General features: G+C 35.2%; 1 protein-coding gene across 10 annotated transcripts in view; it reads left to right on the forward strand.

Moving 5' to 3' along the window:
- PICALM (phosphatidylinositol binding clathrin assembly protein) overlaps positions 1-21971 on the forward strand; it is a 100618-nt gene that overhangs the window by 69275 nt on the left and 9372 nt on the right. For 3 of the 10 annotated variants that reach the window (XM_047070155.1, XM_047070149.1, XM_047070150.1), the window contains 7 exons: positions 5466-5573; positions 7922-8053; positions 8148-8178; positions 8352-8451; positions 11986-12009; positions 13420-13479; positions 14998-15102. In XM_047070155.1, the coding sequence (XP_046926111.1) occupies positions 5466-5573; positions 7922-8053; positions 8148-8178; positions 8352-8451; positions 11986-12009; positions 13420-13479; positions 14998-15102 (560 nt within the window). Of the gene's footprint in view, positions 1-5465; positions 5574-7921; positions 8054-8147; positions 8179-8351; positions 8452-11985; positions 12010-13419; positions 13480-14997; positions 15103-19539; positions 19596-21971 lie in introns of all 10 variants that reach the window. The other 7 variants (XM_047070146.1, XM_047070151.1, XM_047070156.1 and 4 more) reach the window with 4 other exon arrangements.

Genomic DNA, 21971 nt, shown 5'->3' on the forward strand with positions numbered 1-21971 from the left:
CCCATATTGGACAGAGCAGATTTATAAAACATTTCTGTTATTAGAAAGTTCTGTAGGATAGTACTGCTCTAGAACAGTGGTCAGTAAACTTTTTGTGTAAAGGGGCAGATAGTAAATAATTTCAGGCTTTACAAGATACGTAAAATCCCTGTTGTATATTCTTCTTTTGTTTTCTTTCATTTTTAAAAACAACCCTTTAAAAATGTAAAAACCATTTTTAGCTCACACAGCCATATAAAAATAGGCCACTGGCTGTAATTTGCCACCTTCTGCTTTATAGGATTAAGAATGACCCAGAAAAATCACAGAATAGCTACCTAGACACCCTCTAACCCTTCCAGAGGAGGATATTAATCTGGTGATGTGATGCTCACTGTAATATCTAGTCCTTATTAAAGCAATTATAAGTCCAGAAGAGTGGATTGTCCATGTCTGTGACCTTGTTCAGGCCTACTTACTCATCATTAAAAGAAGACAGCAGAAGACATGTTAATATTGACAAAAGCCAACTGCTTCTTACTTCTCTAAGGAAATGCAGTGTTGGTTATTTCAAAATTTTGTTGTGGATATATTTTAAATATAACACTCATAATGGAGACAGGCGCTTTTTTTTTTTTTTTTTAAAGTAGGTTGTAATTTAAAGAACACTAAGAGCTTGGACTCTCCTGTTTTTGTTTTTGTTTTTGTTTTGTTTGTTTTTTTTTTTTTTTAAATTTTTTTTTTTTTCAACGTTTATTTATTTTTGGGACAGAGAGACACAGAGCATGAACGGGGGAGGGGCAGAGAGAGAGGGAGACACAGAATCGGAAACAGGCTCCAGGCTCCGAGCCATCAGCCCAGAGCCTGACGCGGGGCTCGAACTCACGGACCGCGAGATCGTGACCTGGCTGAAGTCGGACGCTTAACGGACTGCGCCACCCAGGCGCCCCTGTTTTGTTTGTTTTTAATTACTCCATTCTACTCTTAACTGTTCCTCCTCATTTCTCTCTCTCTCTCTCTCTCTCTCTCTCTTTTTTTTTTTTTTCCTGTTCTTTTTTCCCCCATGTATGCCTTGTCAGATTCTTTTTGTGGCACTCAGGCTTATCCTGATTCTACCCTTATGTGCCACGAGTCTTCTGCTGTAGCTGGTTTATTTGGAGGTAGGTAATGGTATCTCTTAAGATCATCTGTTTATGCAGGAGGGAGTTTCTGTTGTTATTTGCCTTAAAATGAGGTTTGTTTTTTTAATTTTGTAAGAAAAAAATACTTTTGAATAACAGCTTTTTTGCCTAATTTTGTTTTCCTTGATTAAACACAGGATTGTTTTGTGAATGGATACTTTGTCATCTTCCTACTTTAGCCCATACTCAAAAGGTTCACATTTTCAGAGGAATTTATAACATTTTAATATTACAAGCTTATGGAATTTAAAGCCCTTTGTATAGATGTTAGTGATAGAACAAACACTAAGTAATTTCGACTCGGTCAGTTGTGGCACAGGTGTAGGGAGGTTCTGTTGGAAACAAGTGTGCTTTTCTAGCACTATGCAAGACAGTAGAAATGGGAAACAGTTTCCAGAGAGGCATGGCCAACTTGATACTCATTTCTGTCTTTGCAGACATATTCTAGGCCAGTGCAGTAGTGATGAAACCTCAAAATCCAGCTGATTTTTTTTTTTTTTTGCATTGATTACCTTAGGTCAGTTGGTATTAAAAAGTATGTTTAACACAACTAAACAACTGGCAGAGTTGGACATGATTAAAGGATTTAAAAATGGAATTTATGAGGTGCCTGGGTGGCTCAGTCGGTTTAGCATCTAACTCTTGATCTCGGCTCAGGTCTTGATCTAAGGGTCCTGAGTTTGAACCCTGCGTTCGGCTCCATGCTGGGTGTAGAGCCTACTTAAAAAAATTAAATAAATAAAAATGAAATTTATGAGGACATTTGATGGAAAGTATGTGTTTAGAATCCAGTGAATTTACGTTTGAGTTCCTTTTTGAATTCCAGTTTACTTCATTACCTGTATGATTTGAAACAAGTATTTAACATTTCTAAGCCAATGAAAAATAGGATAATAATGGGTGATAGGATTGTCATGAAGTTTACGTATATGACAATATAACATCTGGCACTATGCCTGGTACATAGAGTTATCATTGAAACTATTAAAACCATCTTGTGTATGCAGCTCCCTTAATATTTGCAATGGACTTTTTACCCAAATTATTATTTAATTATCAGATACAGTCTTAACACTTCTTTCATTGCTTTCAGGTTTTAAAATTACCATGGGTTCTTCACTTTTTAAGCCCAGCATTTGCTATGAAAAGCTCAAGAAGGTCATACAATTTTAAAAGTCCTGATGAATAAATATTATAGCTGTAATAATAAAATTTTCTACTAACTAGTTTATATAATATGAAATATTTGGGATAAACTGAAAACACCTAAAAGATTTTGGAATCAGGCAATTTGGGGTTTAAGTCTTGGTTTTGCCACTTATTAAATCATTGATCTTGAGTAAATTGTTTAATCTCCTTGTTTCCTCATCCGTAAAAATGAGAATAATAATAACTATTTATGGGGTTGTTGTGAGATTTAAATAATAATACTGTTTATAAAGCTTTTGGATAGTGTTTAATAGGGTTTAATAAATAGAAGTTACTTTCACAAAAAGTATGAGGTCTAATTTATTTTGGAACTACCACCAAAATCTGTTAACAAAACAGTAAATTTTTCTGGAAGGTGTTTGGAATGCCTTTTTGTCCCCAAAGCTTGTTCATCCTGTACTTTCAGTTAATTTATTATTGTTCTTCTGAGATTTGCCGTGTAGGGCAGTGGTTTCTAAATGTTAAACTATGAATTAGTGCTGGTCAGTGGCAGAGTTTTTCACTGGGCCTTGGTGAAATGAAAGAGTAGGCAGTTCAATATCATGATTGTTTCATACAGTTAACCTTAACTCAGAGAGCCTGTTTATCTTTTTTTTGTCCCTAAATTTTCCTTTTGAAATGGTGATCCTAGTTTTTTTATCTTTAAGTAACTTTTAAAAATTACATCCTAACAGTCTCCCCAAAAGTGACTTGGGATAAAAGGCCATTAAGTTGATAATGTTCATTGAAATGATAATGCAGAACTCTTACCTTCAACATGTTTTATACACATTCCTTACTTAAAAGATTATTACTGTGAAATACGTTGCTTTCTTCCCTGGTAGCCTGTCAGCTATTACAATTTATTAAAAATAGTCATTTTACTTTTTGCTTATGTATACCTAGAGACTTTAAATTTGAAGTACTAGCTCTGGATTACTTAATATCCTTTCAAACCTTTTCTACTTTTAGGTAATAATAGTATTGTAATTACACAGATTGATGCCCTTAGGGACCTCAGGAAATGGTTCCTCTCTTTACACATAGTAATGAATGGATTAATATAAAGGATAGGCTTATCTCTGATAATCACCAAAATCTACAAAGCTAAGACAAAATAACAGGAAAAAATAGGAATTTGATATGCTATCCTAGTTATAAATTATTATTCCATGTATTTTCTAAAGTTTGGAAATAAAGCCAAGATACTGTTTCCACAGTGATTTAAAGAACAATATGTATACTTCTCACAGATAGGCACATAAGTAAATATGGTAAATTTTTGTCTTTCTTGAGTAGATAAAATCAGTTCTTAGTTGTAAGGAGTTATGAGAAGAAGCAGTGAGCCCATGGTAAAATTCTTAAACAGCTTGTACGCTTTAAAATGCTGTTAAATTGGTAAGTCTAGAAATCTGGGAACCTTTTGATTAATGGCCAGATTTATATACTAAATTATTTTGTATTTTGATTGTATTTGTGTTCTCATTATATGACCAGTGTCTTTAAGAGTAGTTTAAATGTTAAGTAATTATGGAATAAGTACATTTTTAAAAATTTGTGCCCTATGGAATACTTATGCTAGCAATAAAATGCTACTTTTAAAGTAGTAGTATTGATGTGTATCAGCTCTGTGAGTCATTGATAAGTCATTGTTCTAGCTTCTTTGTCTTTGAGGACTTTCATGGACTTTTCACCAAGTCTTATCCTACTTTTTACAGTTCTCTTAAAAATCAGTCTTTTTAGTACAATATCATTGTACTTTATATCCTGATGTTATACATTTTAAGAATTCAAAGTGAGATTCTGACAGACGGCAAGTCCTTTAGCAGAAAGTTGAGGGAGGGAAAAGAGGCCGTGTTGAGGACTAAATAGGTTAACCTTTCCCTAATGATATATTTGATAATATTCTAATACTAATTTATATATATATATACACACACATATATATGTGTGTATATATATGTACATATATGTGTGTGGGGGTATATATATATGTGATATATATATATATATACCCCCCCACACACACATTTTGACTTTATAGAATTTAGAATTGAAGAGAACTTAGGAGCCATTTATGATAGCCTTCCACAAAGTAAAAGAATTCCTTCTTTGTAATCCTTGCTAGATGCTAGACTGTTTTCTGCTTGGAATATACTCCCCAAATCATGTGGCAGCCCAACTATTTTTAGATGATTTTAATTCTTCTTTTCAAACCCTAGAAATTCAGAACCTCGCCTCACAAAAATACAACCTTTCACAATTTTTTGAAAATTTTCATTTGTTACCTGAGGATAGCTGGTTTCAGAGATATGAGCTGGGTGTTATCTTAGTACCACCAGCATCAGTGTAACAGACAGGAAAGAAGGTTTCCTATTTATGTTCTGGTATTTCAGATTTGCGTTAGGTAAATTAGCATGTTTAATTGTATAGTTGGCCACTTTACTCTTGAAGTAGCAACTTGAAGTTAGAAGGTGGTCAGGAGTTGAACATGGTCTCTTTTATTGTTTTTGATACTCAGAAAGCACCTGGACACAAGAGGGATGTAAGGATTAGTGAGTTGTAACTTTCAGAATCTTTTTTACCTCTCAAATGAACTTAAACTGTATTACATTTGATTAACCATTGAAGGAAGGAAGGTGAGTAGGTAGAGGGAGGGGAAGACTCCTGGGTATACTAAGTAGATTCATATATTTTTTAAGCACCATAGAAGGCTTAGCTCATTACCAAATGATCACTTAACGTTGTGTTTTTTTTGTTTGTTTTTTTTGCTTCATGCAAAATCCTGGAATTTTAGATGTGTTTAGTTTTTTAAAGATCATCAGCATACAAAATAAAGGTAAAAAGATAAGCAAAGGTTTTTTTGTAATGAAACAAAATAGTGGTTCAACTTCAGTTGTTCTTTTGTTAGTTTTCTTTGTCAGTAGGATGATTTTGTTACGGAAAATGTCATCACCACAAAAAAATGTAATGTTAAGAAACATTTTGCTTGAAGGGTTGGCCTTGTTTTTTGTTGATGGAATTTATTGCTTTTTCCATTCAATTGTCATCATTATTAAGAGCTATAAATGTAGATTTAGTGAAGAATTGAACTTTTTCCATTTTGGTTTTTCTTAGGATTCACTCCATCTCCAGTTGCACAGCCACATCCTTCAGCTGGCCTTAATGTTGACTTTGAATCTGTGTTTGGAAATAAATCTACCAACGTTATTGTAGATTCTGGGGGTAAGAAACATTTGTTTTTTAAGTAGTTTATTTACTTAGAGAGTGTGCGTGTCAGTGGGAGAGGGGCAAAGAGAGAGGGAGAGAATCCCAAGCAGGCTCCTCATTGTCAGCATGGATCCTGATGCAAGGCTTGAACTCATGAACCATGAGATCATGACGGGAACTGAAATCAGGAGTCTGATGCTTATCTGACTGAGCCACGCAGGCACCCCAGAAAAAATTGTTTTACTAACATAACTATAATGTTCTCATATAGACTCTGTGTAAGGACAGATAATAATACTCCTCTGAACAGGTGTAAATAGATTAAATTGGGGTAGCCAATGAAGTTGTTTCTCTTTTTCAACCACTAGTTGAGAACTTCAAGAGATTTTTAACTGTTACCCTTTTCTTAGTGGCAGTTTGACACTGGGAAGATTTTCTCTCCCAGACCTAAATGAATCTTGCTCAGATTAGACTGTTAAGTTGCTAGTGACTATATGTAGAGTGTTGTGCTTTGTAATCATTACAATTTTTACCTTTACTGAAATGAAATTGGCTTTTTTGATAACAAGGAAAAGAAAACCTGTGGTACCTTGACTGGTTGAGATAGTCCATGTATAAACAGCTAGAATGGATCAGATCTGTGGGGGCTTTTTGTTATTTTAAGGATGATTCTTTTTATAGTATGCTTGTTCATTTGTCTTAAAAGAACTTCTGTAAATTTGTAGAGCCAGGTTTCCATTTGTTTTCATATAATATCTTGTTAATTTGAAGTTTGTAAAGATTAAAGAGTTTCCATAAAATTGACTATTCTTACTACGCGATGACCTTTGATTTTGGTTAGTAATTAAGTTCATGCCATTTAAAGAAACATTGAGGTGTTTTTAATTTTATATATAATTAGTTGTATGTATAAATAGGAAGCAGGCTTATAAAGAATATGTATGAACTAAGATTTTTTTTCTACGTACTAGTAGTTTTATAATTATATTTTTTGATGCATTTTGATGCATTTTCCTTTTGAGTTTGTCTTTCTGAGATGAAGGATAAAGGAAGTAGAGATCAACTGTTCATAGTTTGTAAACCACCATTTTTGGTGACTTTCTTTTTCAAATTCTCTGTTATTTCTAGGTCATGCTGTGTGTGTGTGTGTGTGTGTGTGTGTGTGTGTGTGTGTGTGTGTTTGCTTTATTTTGAGAGAGAGAGAGAACGAGAACCAGCAAGCATGGGAGGGGCAGAGAGAGAGGGAGAGAGAATCCGAAGCAGGCTCTGTGCTGATAGAGCAGAGAATCTCACTACAGGGCTTGAACTCCTGAATTATGAAATCATAACCTGAGCTGAAATCAAGTCTGATGCTTAATGGACTGAGCCACCCGGGCGCCCCCTAGATCCCACCATTATTGTGTTCTTTAGTGGGTTTGTTTGGATTTGCTTTACCTTCCCTTCTCGCTTTGGTAGAGAACCTTAAGGAATTTTATTTTATTTACATTTCTAAGCAATGTTCTTGTTTACTAGATGTTTTCATCCAATTGGGGCATTAGTGGTTTCTTCAGTATAATTTAGGTTAGCTGGTTTTAGATGGAAGAAAAGTGATGATCAAGCAGTTCATTTTCACTTGCTTGTAACATACTGGTTTACAGATACCTTACATTCTCCACGCTGAAGAATGTAAAGAGGTCTAGGAGATATTTCTTAGAAGAAAAACTTTTCAAAGTTACAGGGATGTATTTTTATCTATATTTCTTCAGGTGTATGTGAGTCTTCAGAAAATTTTCCCAGCGAGGGGCAGAATTACATTCTATTCCCTCCTCTTTCACAACTTTGGAATAAAAATTGTTTACCTGAATCCTTCTTTCTTCATCTCTCTTTTTTTATTATTATTTATTATGTTTATTTTTTGTATTTGAGAGAGAGAGAGAGAGAGAGAGAACAAGCAGAGGAGGAGCAGAGAGAGAGAGAGAGAGAGAGACACAGAACCCGAAGCAGACTTCAGGCTCTGAGCTGTCAGCACAGAGCCTGATGTGGAGCTTGAACCCACGAACTGTGAGATCATGACCTGAGCTGAATTCGGATACTTAACTGACTGAGCCACCCAGGCGCCTCTTTCTTCATCCTTATAACCTTAATACAATTTTGTCATGAAGTAAGACATGATTTCTATCAAAGCAAATTTGCCTTTTCAATCAGTTCATGAATCAGAAATGATGCATTTCTCCCTTTTTCATTTAAGGACATTTATTAATGTCCAGTGTTCTGGTGGACTTTTCCAACAAACAAACGAGTAGAAAAGGCAAAGATCTCCTTTAGAAAGCTGTAGCACCATAAAGTCCCTTACATATCCTATTTCATCTGTTTGTAACTTTAAGGCTTTGATGAACTAGGTGGACTTCTCAAACCAACAGTGGCTTCTCAGAACCAGAGTCTTCCTGTTGCCAAACTTCCACCTAACAAGTTAGTATCTGATGACTTGGATTCATCCTTAGCAAACCTTGTGGGCAGTAAGTATTCTTTGGATTCTTTTAATCTACTTTAAAATAAGCTGTATTAAAAATGAGTCTAGTTTTTAAATGCTTTCTTTTTCTCCTGTCATAGATCTTGGCATTGGAAATGGAACCACTAAGAAGTGAGTGTTTATTTGTGTTATTTTCTCATGTACCATTTAAAAGTTGATTTGGCTTTCATCTCCAAAGTATGTGTAGAGATGCCAAACCTACATCTTTTTGTTCAATCTCAGTGTATAGGAAAGAACGTTTATAATTACAGACATTTAATGTTCTCACTTATGTTTATTTAAAGTGATGTAAATTGGAGTCAGCCAGGTGAAAAGAAGCTAACTGGAGGATCTAATTGGCAACCAAAGGTTGCACCAACAACTGCTTGGAATGCTGCAACAATGGTGAGTTGAAAAAGCTCACAGTAACGAGAATAATTTAGGTGAATGTGTGACATGAAAATGTTTTTAAAGTGATAACTATAAGTGGAAAGATTGTTTATTCAGTTTTAGAAATATAAGAAACTTGTTTTTGTTTTGTTTTTAAAGGAATCTGTTTGACTATCTTTTCCGAGTACATTTTAGTAGCTAACATATATTTAAAGGTTCCTCTGTTGCAGGCATCATTCAATAAATAATATGTGGCTTTGTTTTGTATAATCCTCAAATTAACCTTACGTGGTAGTAACTATTACTGTCCCCAGTGTTCAGATGAGGAAATGGAGACACGGTGTTGTTACATAATATGCCTAGGCTCCCAGAGTTCTTAAGTGATTGGGTGAATTTTTAGAACCCAGGCAGTCTAACCTCAGAGCAGTTAATGATTAATGCTTTTAAACATTACCCTCTACTGCTGGTCTCAAATCTATTATTTATTTATCTAGAATATAAAATCTTTAGTATTTTTTTGATCTCACCATTGGTAAAGAAACTATACATTGCTTGGTTTTTGTTAATATTGTCAAATAGTTCACACAGTTGGTTTTCCTTATTTGCTGTAATTATATTCTTAAAATCCCCTGAACACTGACCATTGCTAGGTTCACACGCACATACATACCTATTTCCTCTAGTAATGGTTTAGCAATCATTGATTTTGTGTTGTGTTACTTTAACAACATAAGTGCAGCAAATAAGGAGAATCAACACATACACAACGCTTACAAATATTATAATTTTAAATTCTAATCAAACTCATTCTAGTAGATGCTATTTTTTTTTAATTTATTTTACAAAAAAGAAAATGCAGTTCATAAGTGTTAAGTGACTTACTTACTTGAGGCTGCTGCACTGACAAGTGCCAGACTTGAGACTCGAGCCGCAGCCAGAGCCAGAGCTGCTTGCAGTACCCTGCCCTGTTCCCCACCCTTGGAGGCAGAACCTTACCTTGGTCACTTTTAGGTGGGAACAAAGGCGTTGGGCAACAGATTTTTCACTACTCTATGCATGTCTGTCAGTGACCTCAAAAACACCACAAATGTTGCTTTGGGGATCACAAATAAATGTTAGCAAGTAGGCAGGTTTGTAAATACAGAATCCGTGAAAAATGAGGATTAATTGTATATGCTAAGTAGTTACCATCTAGTACTGAAGAAGTCCTAATTTTTTTGAGAGAGAAAGGGCACAAGTGAGCAAGAGGCGGGAGAGAGAGGCGGGGGGGAAGGAGCAGGGCTCACCCAAGGCAGGGGCTCATGTGTTTTTTGGTTTTTGGTTGTTTTTTACCCCGAAGCAGTGGCTCAAATTCACCCAAGGCCGGTCTTGAGGTCATGAACCGTGAGATCATGACCTGAGCCGAATACAGATGATTAACGACTGAACCACCCAGGCACCCCACATATTTTTAATCACTATAAAGTATGGTTGTACCAGAGTTAGCTTTGTGGCTGTCCCCCCAATCCTTGGTCAGCTGCTGTTTTCATCAGTGCGATAAGTTTTCCTGCATCAGAGAAAACCAATTTTTTCTCATAGAAAATTTTTCTCATAGAAAAATGTAAAACATGCTTTCTTATAACTGTGAATAGAAGCATTTTGATTACACATTGTAGCCTTCCTGATGTTGTTAGTGACCACCATTACCCCTGTTACAGCCACTTGTTATTAAATCCCTTCTAGAGCACTGCCCTGTTTCTCCTGGGGTTGATCATATGTTAAAATTACTAGGGCTGAGCTAAAAATAGTGTGCTGATAAAATTTGTGACATTATCCAAAAAGTTTTGTTAGCTCTAGTCTTTTTTTTAATTTTTTTTTAACATTTATTCATTTTTGAAAGGCAGACAGAGCACAAATGGGGGAGGGGCAGAGAGAGAGGGAGACACAGAAACAGAAGCAGGCTCCAGGCTCTGAGCTATCAGCACAGAGCCTGATGCGGGGCTCGAACTCATGGACCGCGAGATCATGACCTGAGCCGAAGTCGGCCACTTAACCGACTGAGCCACCCAGGCACCCCAGCTCTAGTCTTCTTAATTGGAAAATTAATTGGAAAATAACAGTGAAATTTAGCTACCTTTTTTAAGGCAACAATTTTTCAGTTTTTTATTGAGAGAGTTCACTGCCATTACTACTAATAAATCTTTGCATTTAAGTAGCTTGTTAAGTTTTTACACATACATATACACTCACTATCTTGAATCTGTTAATAGTACATTCTTGTGGAAGTTTGAATTGATACCATTCCAATTATAAGAATAAAGTTGTTCAATTTTTTTTTAAGTACAAAGTACTTTAAGTACAAAGCTTCTGTAAATCAGATTTTAGCTGAAATCCATTCCATCCAATCCATCTTCTTAATTGGAAAATAACAAGGAAATTTAGCTACCTTTTTAAGGCAACAGTTTTTCATTGATAAGGTTCACTGCCATTACTACTAATATATCCTTGCAGTTAAGTAGCTTGTTAGGTTTTTACACATACGTATACACTCACTATCTTGAATCTGTTAACAGTACATTCTTGGGAAGTTTGAATAGGTATCATCCCAATTATAGGAATAAAGTTATGCAGTTTATTTTTTTGTTGTTTTTTTTTTAAGTAGAAAGCAGATTTTAGTTTAAATCCATTCCTTCTGACTCTGAATCCAGTGTTTATCCACACTATAACATACCTCACTGACCAGGGGATGACAAGAGGTTAGTTTAGTGGATTTTGTAGCCTCAGGTGTGAATTGTACATTGATAATACATGAGACCTGATATAAATCCAAATGCTGATAGGAAAATACAGTGAATATTTTGTTATAAAATTAGTATTAGACTATATGAAATATTAGAAGTTTGTAGACAGCACTTGACTTAAGATTGACTACCAGAATGGAATAGGCATTTAGCCATTTGGAATTTGTATGTAAGTTGATGATATTTATGGTATTGTGTCAATGTGTGTCATCTCTTAAGAATTCTGTTAAAATGTTAAAATTTGTATGTATGTATTTCATAGAGTTTCCTTTTAATGACTAACATATAGGGCTGGTGATGTGATTCACAACTTAGATAAACTGCTGCTTATGACATGTCTTTACATTTCTAACCTTTTTATTAATCCATAAACACTGTCAAGGTTTTTGAACATTTTTTAATTTAAAAATTCATTAGTATTTTATTAATAGATATGGTTTTAATTTTAATTACTGCTTGCTTTTTTTCTATGGTAGACATGCAACCCTGTTCATGGGATGCAATGAATTTTGCATATATGTTTTATGATACTTGTAATAGTAAACTATTAGGTATGTAAGGGGATTATGCTGGAGACTAAATTTTCCTAGTAACCTTGATAGTGTTTTAGTTTAGGTGTTCTTCCATTAGATTTTGGAAATACAAGAGATTTTAGGTAGTTAGTGAATGTACATGTGAACTAAAATGCTCTGTGTATTTTCTGTTGTGTAAGTACTTGTTCTAATCCAGTGTTATTGCATTATGTAATTGTTCTTCCTGGGAAAAACAGAATGGCATGCATTTTCCACAATACGTAAGTGACCAAAAACTAGCCTTTTTGCAATAAATTGGCATGCTATTAACCACTGCTGTAGCCGAATCTCATAACCTTCTAGCTATTACTTGTTTTCACATTCAGATTTTCAATGTGCCAAAAATTCTTTCTAGCATCTACTGATTTCATGGATGTGTTGCAGAATTGATTCTGATGGTGGCATGGGAAATACAGATTTTTTTTTCTTGCTTAATATTCTGCCATTTGCTGCCAGATGGCTGGGTGTCTGTGTGTGTATCTGTGCTGCCACTATGCACTTGATGATTTCTGAATGAAGGGAAATGTTGATTGTGGTAATGTTGACAATAACAATTGCATGAAATCTTACAGGCTTCTGCTGTACTTGGCAGTTTGTCTACTGCTCTTGCAGCTCTCGGTTTTTAAGTAGGGAGAGACCAATAAGTCCTACATGCTTACTCAAATACTCAACTTTTAACTGTTCACTTTAGTTATGCTTCATTTAACTTCTCCATGCATATGTTCAAATTGCCATAAAATTTCAGTTATTTTTTATGTTTCAGCAGTGTTATTGGTCTTTCTCCTGTATTCAGTTTCAGTTTTCATTATAAGATAAACACAGGGAATGTTGTTAAGACAGCAAATATATCTAAAATGATTTCTGTGCTCAGATTGTATATTTACAGAGCATGAGTTAAAGTAGGAGGAGAAAGGGAACTTAAACATCCTAGGGGTAGGTGGCTTTTTTAAGCATTAAAGCGTAAACAGATTTAAAAATGTATTGCTCCTCCAAATTGGTGCTTTGCAGAAGATAGTTTAAGTAATTTATAGAGTAGATTAGAAGGAATGCTAATGTACGTACTCCATGTTAAGAACTGTGTGCGTCATAGAAATAGTCCTATTAGTAGTGTTTTGAAATCTTTGGGGCTCTTTGAAAAGAGTAAATGAGGTCTTTAGAAACTCATTTTTTGGAAGATCAGGTTATTATTTGATTGGGGATCTTTAAAAATTATTTTTTCTTGCTCAAAAAATGAAGTACCTAAGAAAACATTCAGTAATACAACTTTTTCTAGGTAAACATTTTTTATGCTACTGATAGTGATGGCCTTTAACTTTTAGAATTTTGAATATTTTTTAAAATCTGAAGATTTTTAAAGCTGTAAAAAGCTCATAGAAATTTTAGATCACTGTTGTATCTAAGTTTACATGGTATTTTTTTCTTTCTAATAATTCTGCTTTTCTGCTAATTTCAAGATACTCTTTTTCATTGAGCATTAATTGACACAAGTTATTAATGATCACAAGTGTCACATTTAATCACAGCTGTCTTAGCAATTCTTTTTAGTGGAACCACAAGCTATTAATTCCATGTACTCAGTTGACACACATAAGTTATATACATCCTTGTTTATTTTTTCTCCACCATGTCAGGCACCCCCTGTAATGGCCTATCCTGCTACTACACCAACAGGCATGATAGGATATGGAATCGTAAGTATCTTTCTAGACACATTTTGAAAATAGATTAATTCATGTTTAACATGCCTTTATACAAACTTAACTTAAAAAAGCACTTAGTGCCACACATACTCTTAGTGCTTAACACAGAATCTTACAGCATTGGTTTCATAAATATTTCTAGAATAGTCATTATACAGCTGATATTATTTATGAATTTTCCCAGTATTACTTAGCTTATTTTTTCCCTCATAACTTTGCTAAGCATTTTCTACTTCATTACAAACTCATTTAAACATTAATTTTAACTCCAACCGTTTGTGTGACCTTACATTGATACCATTGAAGTCTTATCAAAACCTTAATACTGTAGGGGAAGGGCAGGAATTACATTTGTTGAATTGTATCGGGGCAAATTCAGTCCAGTAAAGGCCAGAGAAACTTTCCTTTGACAGTGATTGCTACCATACAGAAATAGTCCTTTAAACCTTTAAGCTGCCTGCAGTCCACATTCTACAGTGCCTTTACTCTCCTAGCTTTCTTAATATATACACTCACTTAGATAAGAAATGGAGGTAGTGGCTTCAACCCCACCCCCACCCCACCCCCGTACATGTTTGAGGTACTGTTACCAGTAGGAGACAGCACCACCTTCCTTGGTATTGTTACTGCAGCCTCTGTGCTACTTCTTTATTTACATCTTCTGGAAGTAGCTTGTTTCCCACATATGAAGAAGTTTCACAGCTTTTGGATGGGTGGTTACTATAGAAGAAAGGAGTGTGCACAAAATCTCGCAGGTTAAAGTGAAGCTCTTGCTATAAATAGGAATTTAGTTGAAAGGTTAAATAGAACTTATGGAAAGATAAGACTTCAGAGTATGGCATTTTAACCAAAATAACGTAGTGGTCTGTGTATGTTCTGTTTGGTCACTTACTTATGCTGATTTTATACCATGGAGTGGTAATTTTTAAAGAAAGAGATGGTTGGTTGTGATTCTGTTTTCAGTTATAGAATGAACTAAACTCTTCATGTGTTATTTAAACCTCTTCTTAGTTTAAACCTCTTCTTGGTTCTCCCTAACAGTAGCAGAAATAAAGTTAAAGAGCCATAGAGAGTAAACCTCTTCAAAGAAACAACTATATTCACTTGTGATTACTTGCATAATGATGTAAGAACTTGATCTAATATACAAAGGCAGTTTACTTTGAAATAGCTTCACTATTTTACAGTTTTTTAAGTTTTCCTGTGTCTAAAACTGACAAATTTGGAAATTTTGGATTGGTTTGAATTGCTTTGTCTGTCTTACTGTAGTAAGATTTATGTTTTTCTTAAATTTAAGCTTTTTTTTTTTAAAAAAACAAACATTAGAAGTGAGTACATTAAAGACTTAAAAAAAAAGCTCTTAAGAATTTGTAGCTGTATTTACAAGAATTTTTCCTTTGAGTTAAAGCAAAAGTACTAGTATTTTTCATTATTGACATCCTTCTTGTGTACTACTTAAGGAAGATGTCCGTCACCATCATTTAACTTAATATTTTTCTATTTTTTTAGCCTCCTCAAATGGGAAGTGTACCTGTAATGACACAACCAACCTTAATATATAGCCAGCCTGTCATGAGACCACCAAACCCCTTTGGTCCTGTATCAGGAGCACAGGTATTAATGTGCAATATGTAACTTTTAATGTGCTTGATGTAGAAAGAATATAATACTAAGAATTCCTCTTATACAACTTGAGAAACAAGCTATTAGTGTTTTTTCCCCATTGATGGTGGATGTTGTCTTGGTTGTCTCTTTATCATCTAAGAGCTTTTAAGAATATTATTTGGAAGGAAAGCACAAGCAGATTACAAACATTAAGGATGAAAAATTCTTGATAACTTGTAGTTGGTCAGTCCAGAGGGTGGTTTTTCTGAGATTAAGGAACCTACTTTCTGTTCATGATTCTGGCTTGCTCTCCTTTGTGAACCCTAGAAACTGAGCTCCAGTGCCTTGGTTTGAATGGTGCTACACGAAAGATGTTGCCCTTGAGATGTTTGTACCACAAGACAAGTCTACAAAAAGATGTGAATGTTATTTTTTTTTATTAGATAACTTCCTGCCACTGAGGATTGTATTTAAACACAAACTGGTGGGGGTGGGGGGGTGTGGGGAGGAAGGCAAACAAAGAAACAAACAAACAAAAACTAGCAATGCCATGCTGACCTAATTTCTTTGAAGGAGAGACTTTTCAGATGTTTCGTAGACCCTCTCCCAGGTCCTGAAATTTCACCCCAAATACTCAGTTTGTTTTTCATCCCATTTTTGTTAGCATTAGAGGAATCTGGATTTTTTGTTTTGTTTTGTTTTTTGAAAGTTTCTCCTCATTATGGGTAGGAGAGATATGAAATTTGTTAGTCCCTTCTTTCTGGCATACCAGTGGATGAGACACTCAGGAAGTGATAGAATTTTTTTTCTATCACAAGGGGATCGATCCTTTTGTTTTTCAGCCCTTTTGAAGAATTTAACTCATTTCATAAATTAGCATCTTAGGGAGCACCAGTAACTTGGGATGGGTAGTGAATTTCATTCTGATTAAAAGGTAAAATCCATGTTCTTTGCAATTCATATATTTACCCTCTTGCCTCTTTTTTCCATGTTAAAGTGATCTTCCTGTTTGTTTATCAGAGTATTTACCATGAAGGTTGCTGGGAGTAAGGGTACTTGATGCAGCCATAACTTTTTTATAAGTCACTTATTTCGTATGTATTTGTTCTTATAAGATGGATTATGGATATGTATACCTTTCTTTCCCGTCTTTTACCAGTAGTAGGCCTAAGTAGTGACTTAACTTGCTAAAGAAAGAAATATATTAGATTTTGATAATCTTTTAAAATGTTGATGATTTCCCTAACTATTGGTGTAGATGCTTTCTTGAGATTATATGTCTTCCTCATGTCATTTTGTTTTTCTGTTTTTTTCTTTTTCAGTTTTTTTCTTTGTTATCTATACTTTTAACTTCAGATATGTATCATTTATTTAATTAAAAAAATTTTTTTAATGTTTATTTACTTTTGAGAGAGCGAGCACACAGGGAGGAAGGACAGAGAGAGAGGGGCAGACATAGAATCTGAAGCAGGTTCCGAGCTGTCAGCACAGAGCCCGACGCAGGGCTTGAACTCATGAACTGTGAGATCATGACCCGAGCCGAAGTTGTTGGATGCTTAACCAACTGAGCTGCCCAGGGGCCCCCGTATCATTTATTTTTAAAAATTACTTTTATTTTTTTGCTGATTGGACTAAGTGATTAGCACCTGAAATGTATTTAAGAGAAAAAGCTATAGTCCAGAGCTATACATTTACCAGGAACTACTGACTACAGTAATTTTTTCCCTGATGTGTGACTAAACCCTGTATCCCCAGTCTGGGTCTTATCTTGCAGGCTCCTGTCTCAGAAACATAATACATCATAACCTTAAGCTTGGATAACACCAGACTGTTTGCAGGCACTTACTGTTTCACCCTCTTCTCAACATAATACCTAAGGTGGATGGGCCGACCATCCTATTTTTCCGATAGAGAAAGCTGAGACTTGGAAATGTTCTTCAGCCAAGTAAATGGTGAAATGCAACTATTCCCAGGAATCCCTCATTTCTGGTGCAGTGCTCATTTGTATCACTCTGCCTCTGTACTAATGGGACTGAGTCCATATGGCTACTCTACTAGCATGTAGCACTGAACCACTCTGCCAATCTTTTGAGTGTCCTGCTGGATTATAAACTACATTTACACATTTCAAGATATAACTACTATAAATGTCAAGAACATCTATAGTTGTAGGGAATGCTTTCAACCTTACTGAAACATTTTGTATGAATTTTGCTTTTTTAAAAAAATATATGGTTAAAAAAATCATAGTAAAAATCTACCTTTATAAAAAGTGCTGACTCCCTAGCATCTGCTCTTAATCCAGGTTTTATATACTGTTGCCTTCTAAAATCCACATAACACCAAAATATGCAAACATGAAACATCAAAAAACATGCGAGAATTTTCATGTCATGAAGAGAGACAGTGGCAGAACTACCTTTTCCTAACCAAATTATGTCAAAAGAGAAAAGAAATGAGAACATTAGAGCAATAATGCTCTATTATTGCTGATAATAATTAACTGATTTCTTCCAGTTAAGAAATCAAATTTGATGTGAGTACTTAACTTTGAATATTATAGATTAAAGAAAGCACATAAAGGAAGCAAATGGATAACCAGGAAAAAAAATCAGGTGGCAATGAAGTGACTCAAAAAAGCTTCAGTCAGTTTGAATCCGTTGAACGGCAGAATCCTAAATCTTTTAATGTTACTTTTAATCCCTTTTCTCCCTTTGTTCTCCAGGTGTCTCATCACAAAGCCCTACTAATTGTTCCTCTGCTGTCATTAGATCACCCTTCTTGTCTTCTGCTGGGACCCTTAATCTCAGGTTTCTTTTGCAGTAGTTTCCCTGTGTATCTTGCCTTGTAATTTAATCTATTTTATAAATACTCCAGTAATCTGATATGGCAGTATTTTTAGCGTCTTATCTCCGTATTTAAAAATAAGGAAGTGAATCTAAATATAACAACATGTGAACATCCCTTAGCTTTCCTTCTGCCTTAACAGCTGCCTCACAAAGTCTCCATATTTGTAACAGTAATAGTGAGTAAACAGAATATTCAGGTTCTTCAATTCCCATGCCTTTATAGTTCTCCGTAAGTATCCAGTTTTCTGCTGCTACTTATTATCTTTGCCACAAGGCCTTTATCTGTCATAAAGTAGATTTATTCTTTATTCTTTAAGTTTTTATTTTAATTCTAGTTAGTTAACACATAGTGTTATATTAGTTTCAGGTATATAGTGTAGTGACTCAACAATTCCATACATGTCCCAGTGTTCATTCTTCACTAATTCTTTAGTCATCTCTCATGCCCTTTCAGTACTTCTGAGATCTAAAGTTCTTTTCCTTATCCTGTATTATTTTTCTTTATAGAACTTACCACTATCTAACATCTGTTCATCTGTCCCATCTGTCTGTCCATCATCCATCCATCTGTCCGTCCATCCATCCATCCATCCATCCATCCATCCATCCATCCATCCAGTGTAACAAGAGACTCCTGTAGTAGATTGTAAACCTCCTAGAGGCAGGCTTCTATGTGGCTTGTTTACTTCTGTGTCCCTGGTTCTTAGAATAGTACCTGATTCGTAATAGTTTTGAACACTGTCAAACAAGTGAATCTGGTTGAAAAACTTTCCTTTTCTATTGTGTAACTTACTTGTTCCTCATTGACCTCTCTTTTTACTTACTTATGACCACTGTAATTTAGAGCAATGCTTAAGATTGGTTTAATTTGTTAGCTAATGGTTATTGTAACCTAAAATATTTGACAACTGTCACCTAAGGAATGAAGATACTTTTAATTTCGTGATTGATTTTTTTTAAGTTTATTTATTTATTATTTCTGAGAGAGCGAGCGAGAGCACGCTCAAGCAAGCGCACAAGTAGGGAAGGGGCAGAGAGAGAGGGAGACAGAATCTGAAACAGGCTCCAGACTCTGCACTGTCAGCATAGAGCCCAACACAGTGCTCAAACTCATGAGCCACGAGCTGCTGTGGCTCCCCTATGATTGACTATTTTTAATAATTAAAACAATTAAACTATTTATGTTTGAAGTAGGTGAGTTTTTTTCATGTTTTAGTTTTTAATTGTTCTTAGTCCCTTGAATTAATTTTGTCCATTCAAATGCTAGCTGTAACCAGATAGTTACATTTTTAAATTTTTTTAACGTTTATTCATTTTTGAGAGACGGAGCACGAGTGGGGGAGGGGCAGAGAGAAAGAGAGAGAGAGAGAGAGGGGGAGAGAGAGAGAGAGAGAGAGAGAGAATGAATCTGAAGCAGGCTCCAGACTCTGAGCTGTCAGCACAGAGCCTGACGTGGGGCTCGAACTCAAACAGATTGTGACGTGAGCCGAAGTTGGACCCTTAAACGACTGTGCCATCCAGGTGCCCCCCCCAGAATAATTTTTCTTAATGAATTACCTTTCAGTTCTCTCATTATTTCCTCTGCCCCTTTTTTCAGTTGGATTCCTACTTACTTGAAGACCAACACCATCTTTGTACGTGGTAAATGAAATGGTAATTTAAATGTAAAATGAAATCCCATTAAAATAGAACCTTTTAATCAAATCCCAGTACTACACCTAGTGCCAAAAAGCTTTCCCTGCTCCTTGAAGTGCCTTTTTGAGTCCTGTTACTCACCCAGAACGTTACTTGTATCTTCTGGTCTTGTGATTATTCTAAATAAAGTTAATATTTTTGAGAGTATCTCAGCCCTCCTAGATATGTTCATCTTATTACATTTGATGAGCCATTCCAAACAATGTGTTCTGTGTCCTACATTATATCTAGGTTATAAGTGCTGCATTAGTGCCTGTTAGCTAATACCTTCCGGATGGCTGTTAGCTCAGACTAGACTATTCTGTTCTTTAGTATATTGTCTTTAATAGACTACACTGTAGTATTCACTATAGTAGTGAAATAATGACTTTCTATACACTTACCCTGTTCTCATCTCATTTTTTTGTGCAGGCTTATTCTGTATTTTTTAGATAGTTTTGTGTAACTGTTAGTTGTTTAAAAAGATGGGGATTATGTTCTGTTTCATGCCCAACACTGTAGCTTAAAAAAATACATATGTGTTCTACATTAGTGCATCTTCCTAGATGTTTGACTACATGGAAAATACCAGCTCCCTGTGGTTAGTGATTTTTTTTTTTCTCTTCTGTGCTTCCTCTCAGTTTTATTCACTATTTAATGGCTTGTTACAAGTGTGCCTTTTTGTTAACTAGAGTAGAATGGGACTCTTACACCTTCTCTTAATGGTGTTTTATGTAAATCTTACTGATACTTACTGGTGTATACATGGAAATGTCCATTGCTGACCAGTAGTTTGTTAAACTTATCCTGTATTGCAATATGCAGCTATTCTATTAGAATCATGGAGACAGTTAATCTAGTTAGTTTCAGTTTTCTTTTGAAAGTCATTATGATGTGAAATAACACTCTTTTATTGAATATCATGCAGTTTAGATGTTGTTGAAGATCCTAAGGGCGGGGGGGGGGGGGCGGAGGTGGGAGTGAATGTTGTGTTAGTTATGTTCTTATCACTTCCTTGTATGAGAAACTCACTCTGATTCCATACCAATCTATTTTCCCAAAAGCAATATGAAAAACAGAATGTTACACTTGGGTATTTAATTTTTAAAATAGCTTTTAAGAGTTTTATTGGTTTTGATTGGTATTGTTATATTTTTGTTTGTTTTTTAAATGGAGGCTTGCCAGTTTTGTTTATGGAGGATATGGCTAGAGATGCAAAATGGTTGCTGTGTTTTGTTTGTAATGGCCAGTTTGGCCAATTTTAAATAAGTCTGACATCAGTTAAGTGTCTGAAAGGAAACAAAGGCTTGTTGTGAGTGCCTTTTACCCTTCTAAATAGAACACTGTTAGATATAGGAATAATTCAAGTTTTACAAAAAATTGCCTTTTTAATGACTTTCTTGTGTGTCAGAATTAGTGACTCTTTTTGTTATTGGGGCTTAGTTTCTTTCTCTTTTTTTCTTTCTTTCTTTTTTTTTTTTTTAAACTTTCCTGGTGCATTAATTGTGGGTGTTGGCAGTGCCTCTTCTGTCAGCTGATCTGTCCAGCTGGATTTCTGTGAAAAAGGCCTTTTGCCTTGTCAGCAGTGTGTTATGCTCATTTATTCTTGCCTGGTAGACTGTAAGGAAATTTATTTTGGGAATTGGGATTTAGCACCATAGGTGAGAGTGGGTGGTTCTGTAGTCCCCAGGGCACACGTGAATCAGTCAAAAATTTGAGGAGTCCCATCTGCTGACAATTGAAGATATTAAGACAACCTGTAGAGTAAGACCTTCTTACTGGGTTTTTGCTGAGGACATTCTTTGTAAAAAGTAGAGATCTAATTTCTTGTCTTGAAACCAGAACATATTCTTAAAATCTTGAATGACTGTAAAGTTCTACAAAATCTTCATGATGAACATCAGTGACCATATACAGCACTGTATAGATGAAAACACAACAGTTTATTGACTGTTTAACATTTACTAGAGAAGTCCCTTTTAAAAAATTATTTCTCTACTCTCACTATAATTTTTTCCTGTATATTAAATATAGCCATAAATTCTAGCTAAGTTGAAATTAATTGGGATAGCAGATTTTAGAGAGGAAACGAAGCACCTGCCTTGGTGTCAGCAGATCTGCATTTGAGTCTACTGTTAAGTGTCCTTAGACTGCCTGTAACAAGGTGGACCACAAACTTGATGGCTTAAAACAGAAGTGTATTCTCACAGTTCAGGAGGCTAGAAATCTGAAAACAGGTGTCAGCTGACACAGGGCCATGCTCCTTCCAAATCCTCCAGAGTAAGATCCTTCCTTTCTTCTTTTCAGAGGGAAAGATGTAGCCCCAGTCACTTTTTGGTTGGCACTTCAGTCTCT

This window comes from Lynx rufus, unplaced genomic scaffold (assembly GCF_022079265.1).
Source record: "Lynx rufus isolate CCGP_SWC_20201006 ecotype Redwood Valley unplaced genomic scaffold, mLynRuf1.p SCAF_9, whole genome shotgun sequence".
Lineage (NCBI taxonomy): Eukaryota > Metazoa > Chordata > Mammalia > Carnivora > Felidae > Lynx > Lynx rufus.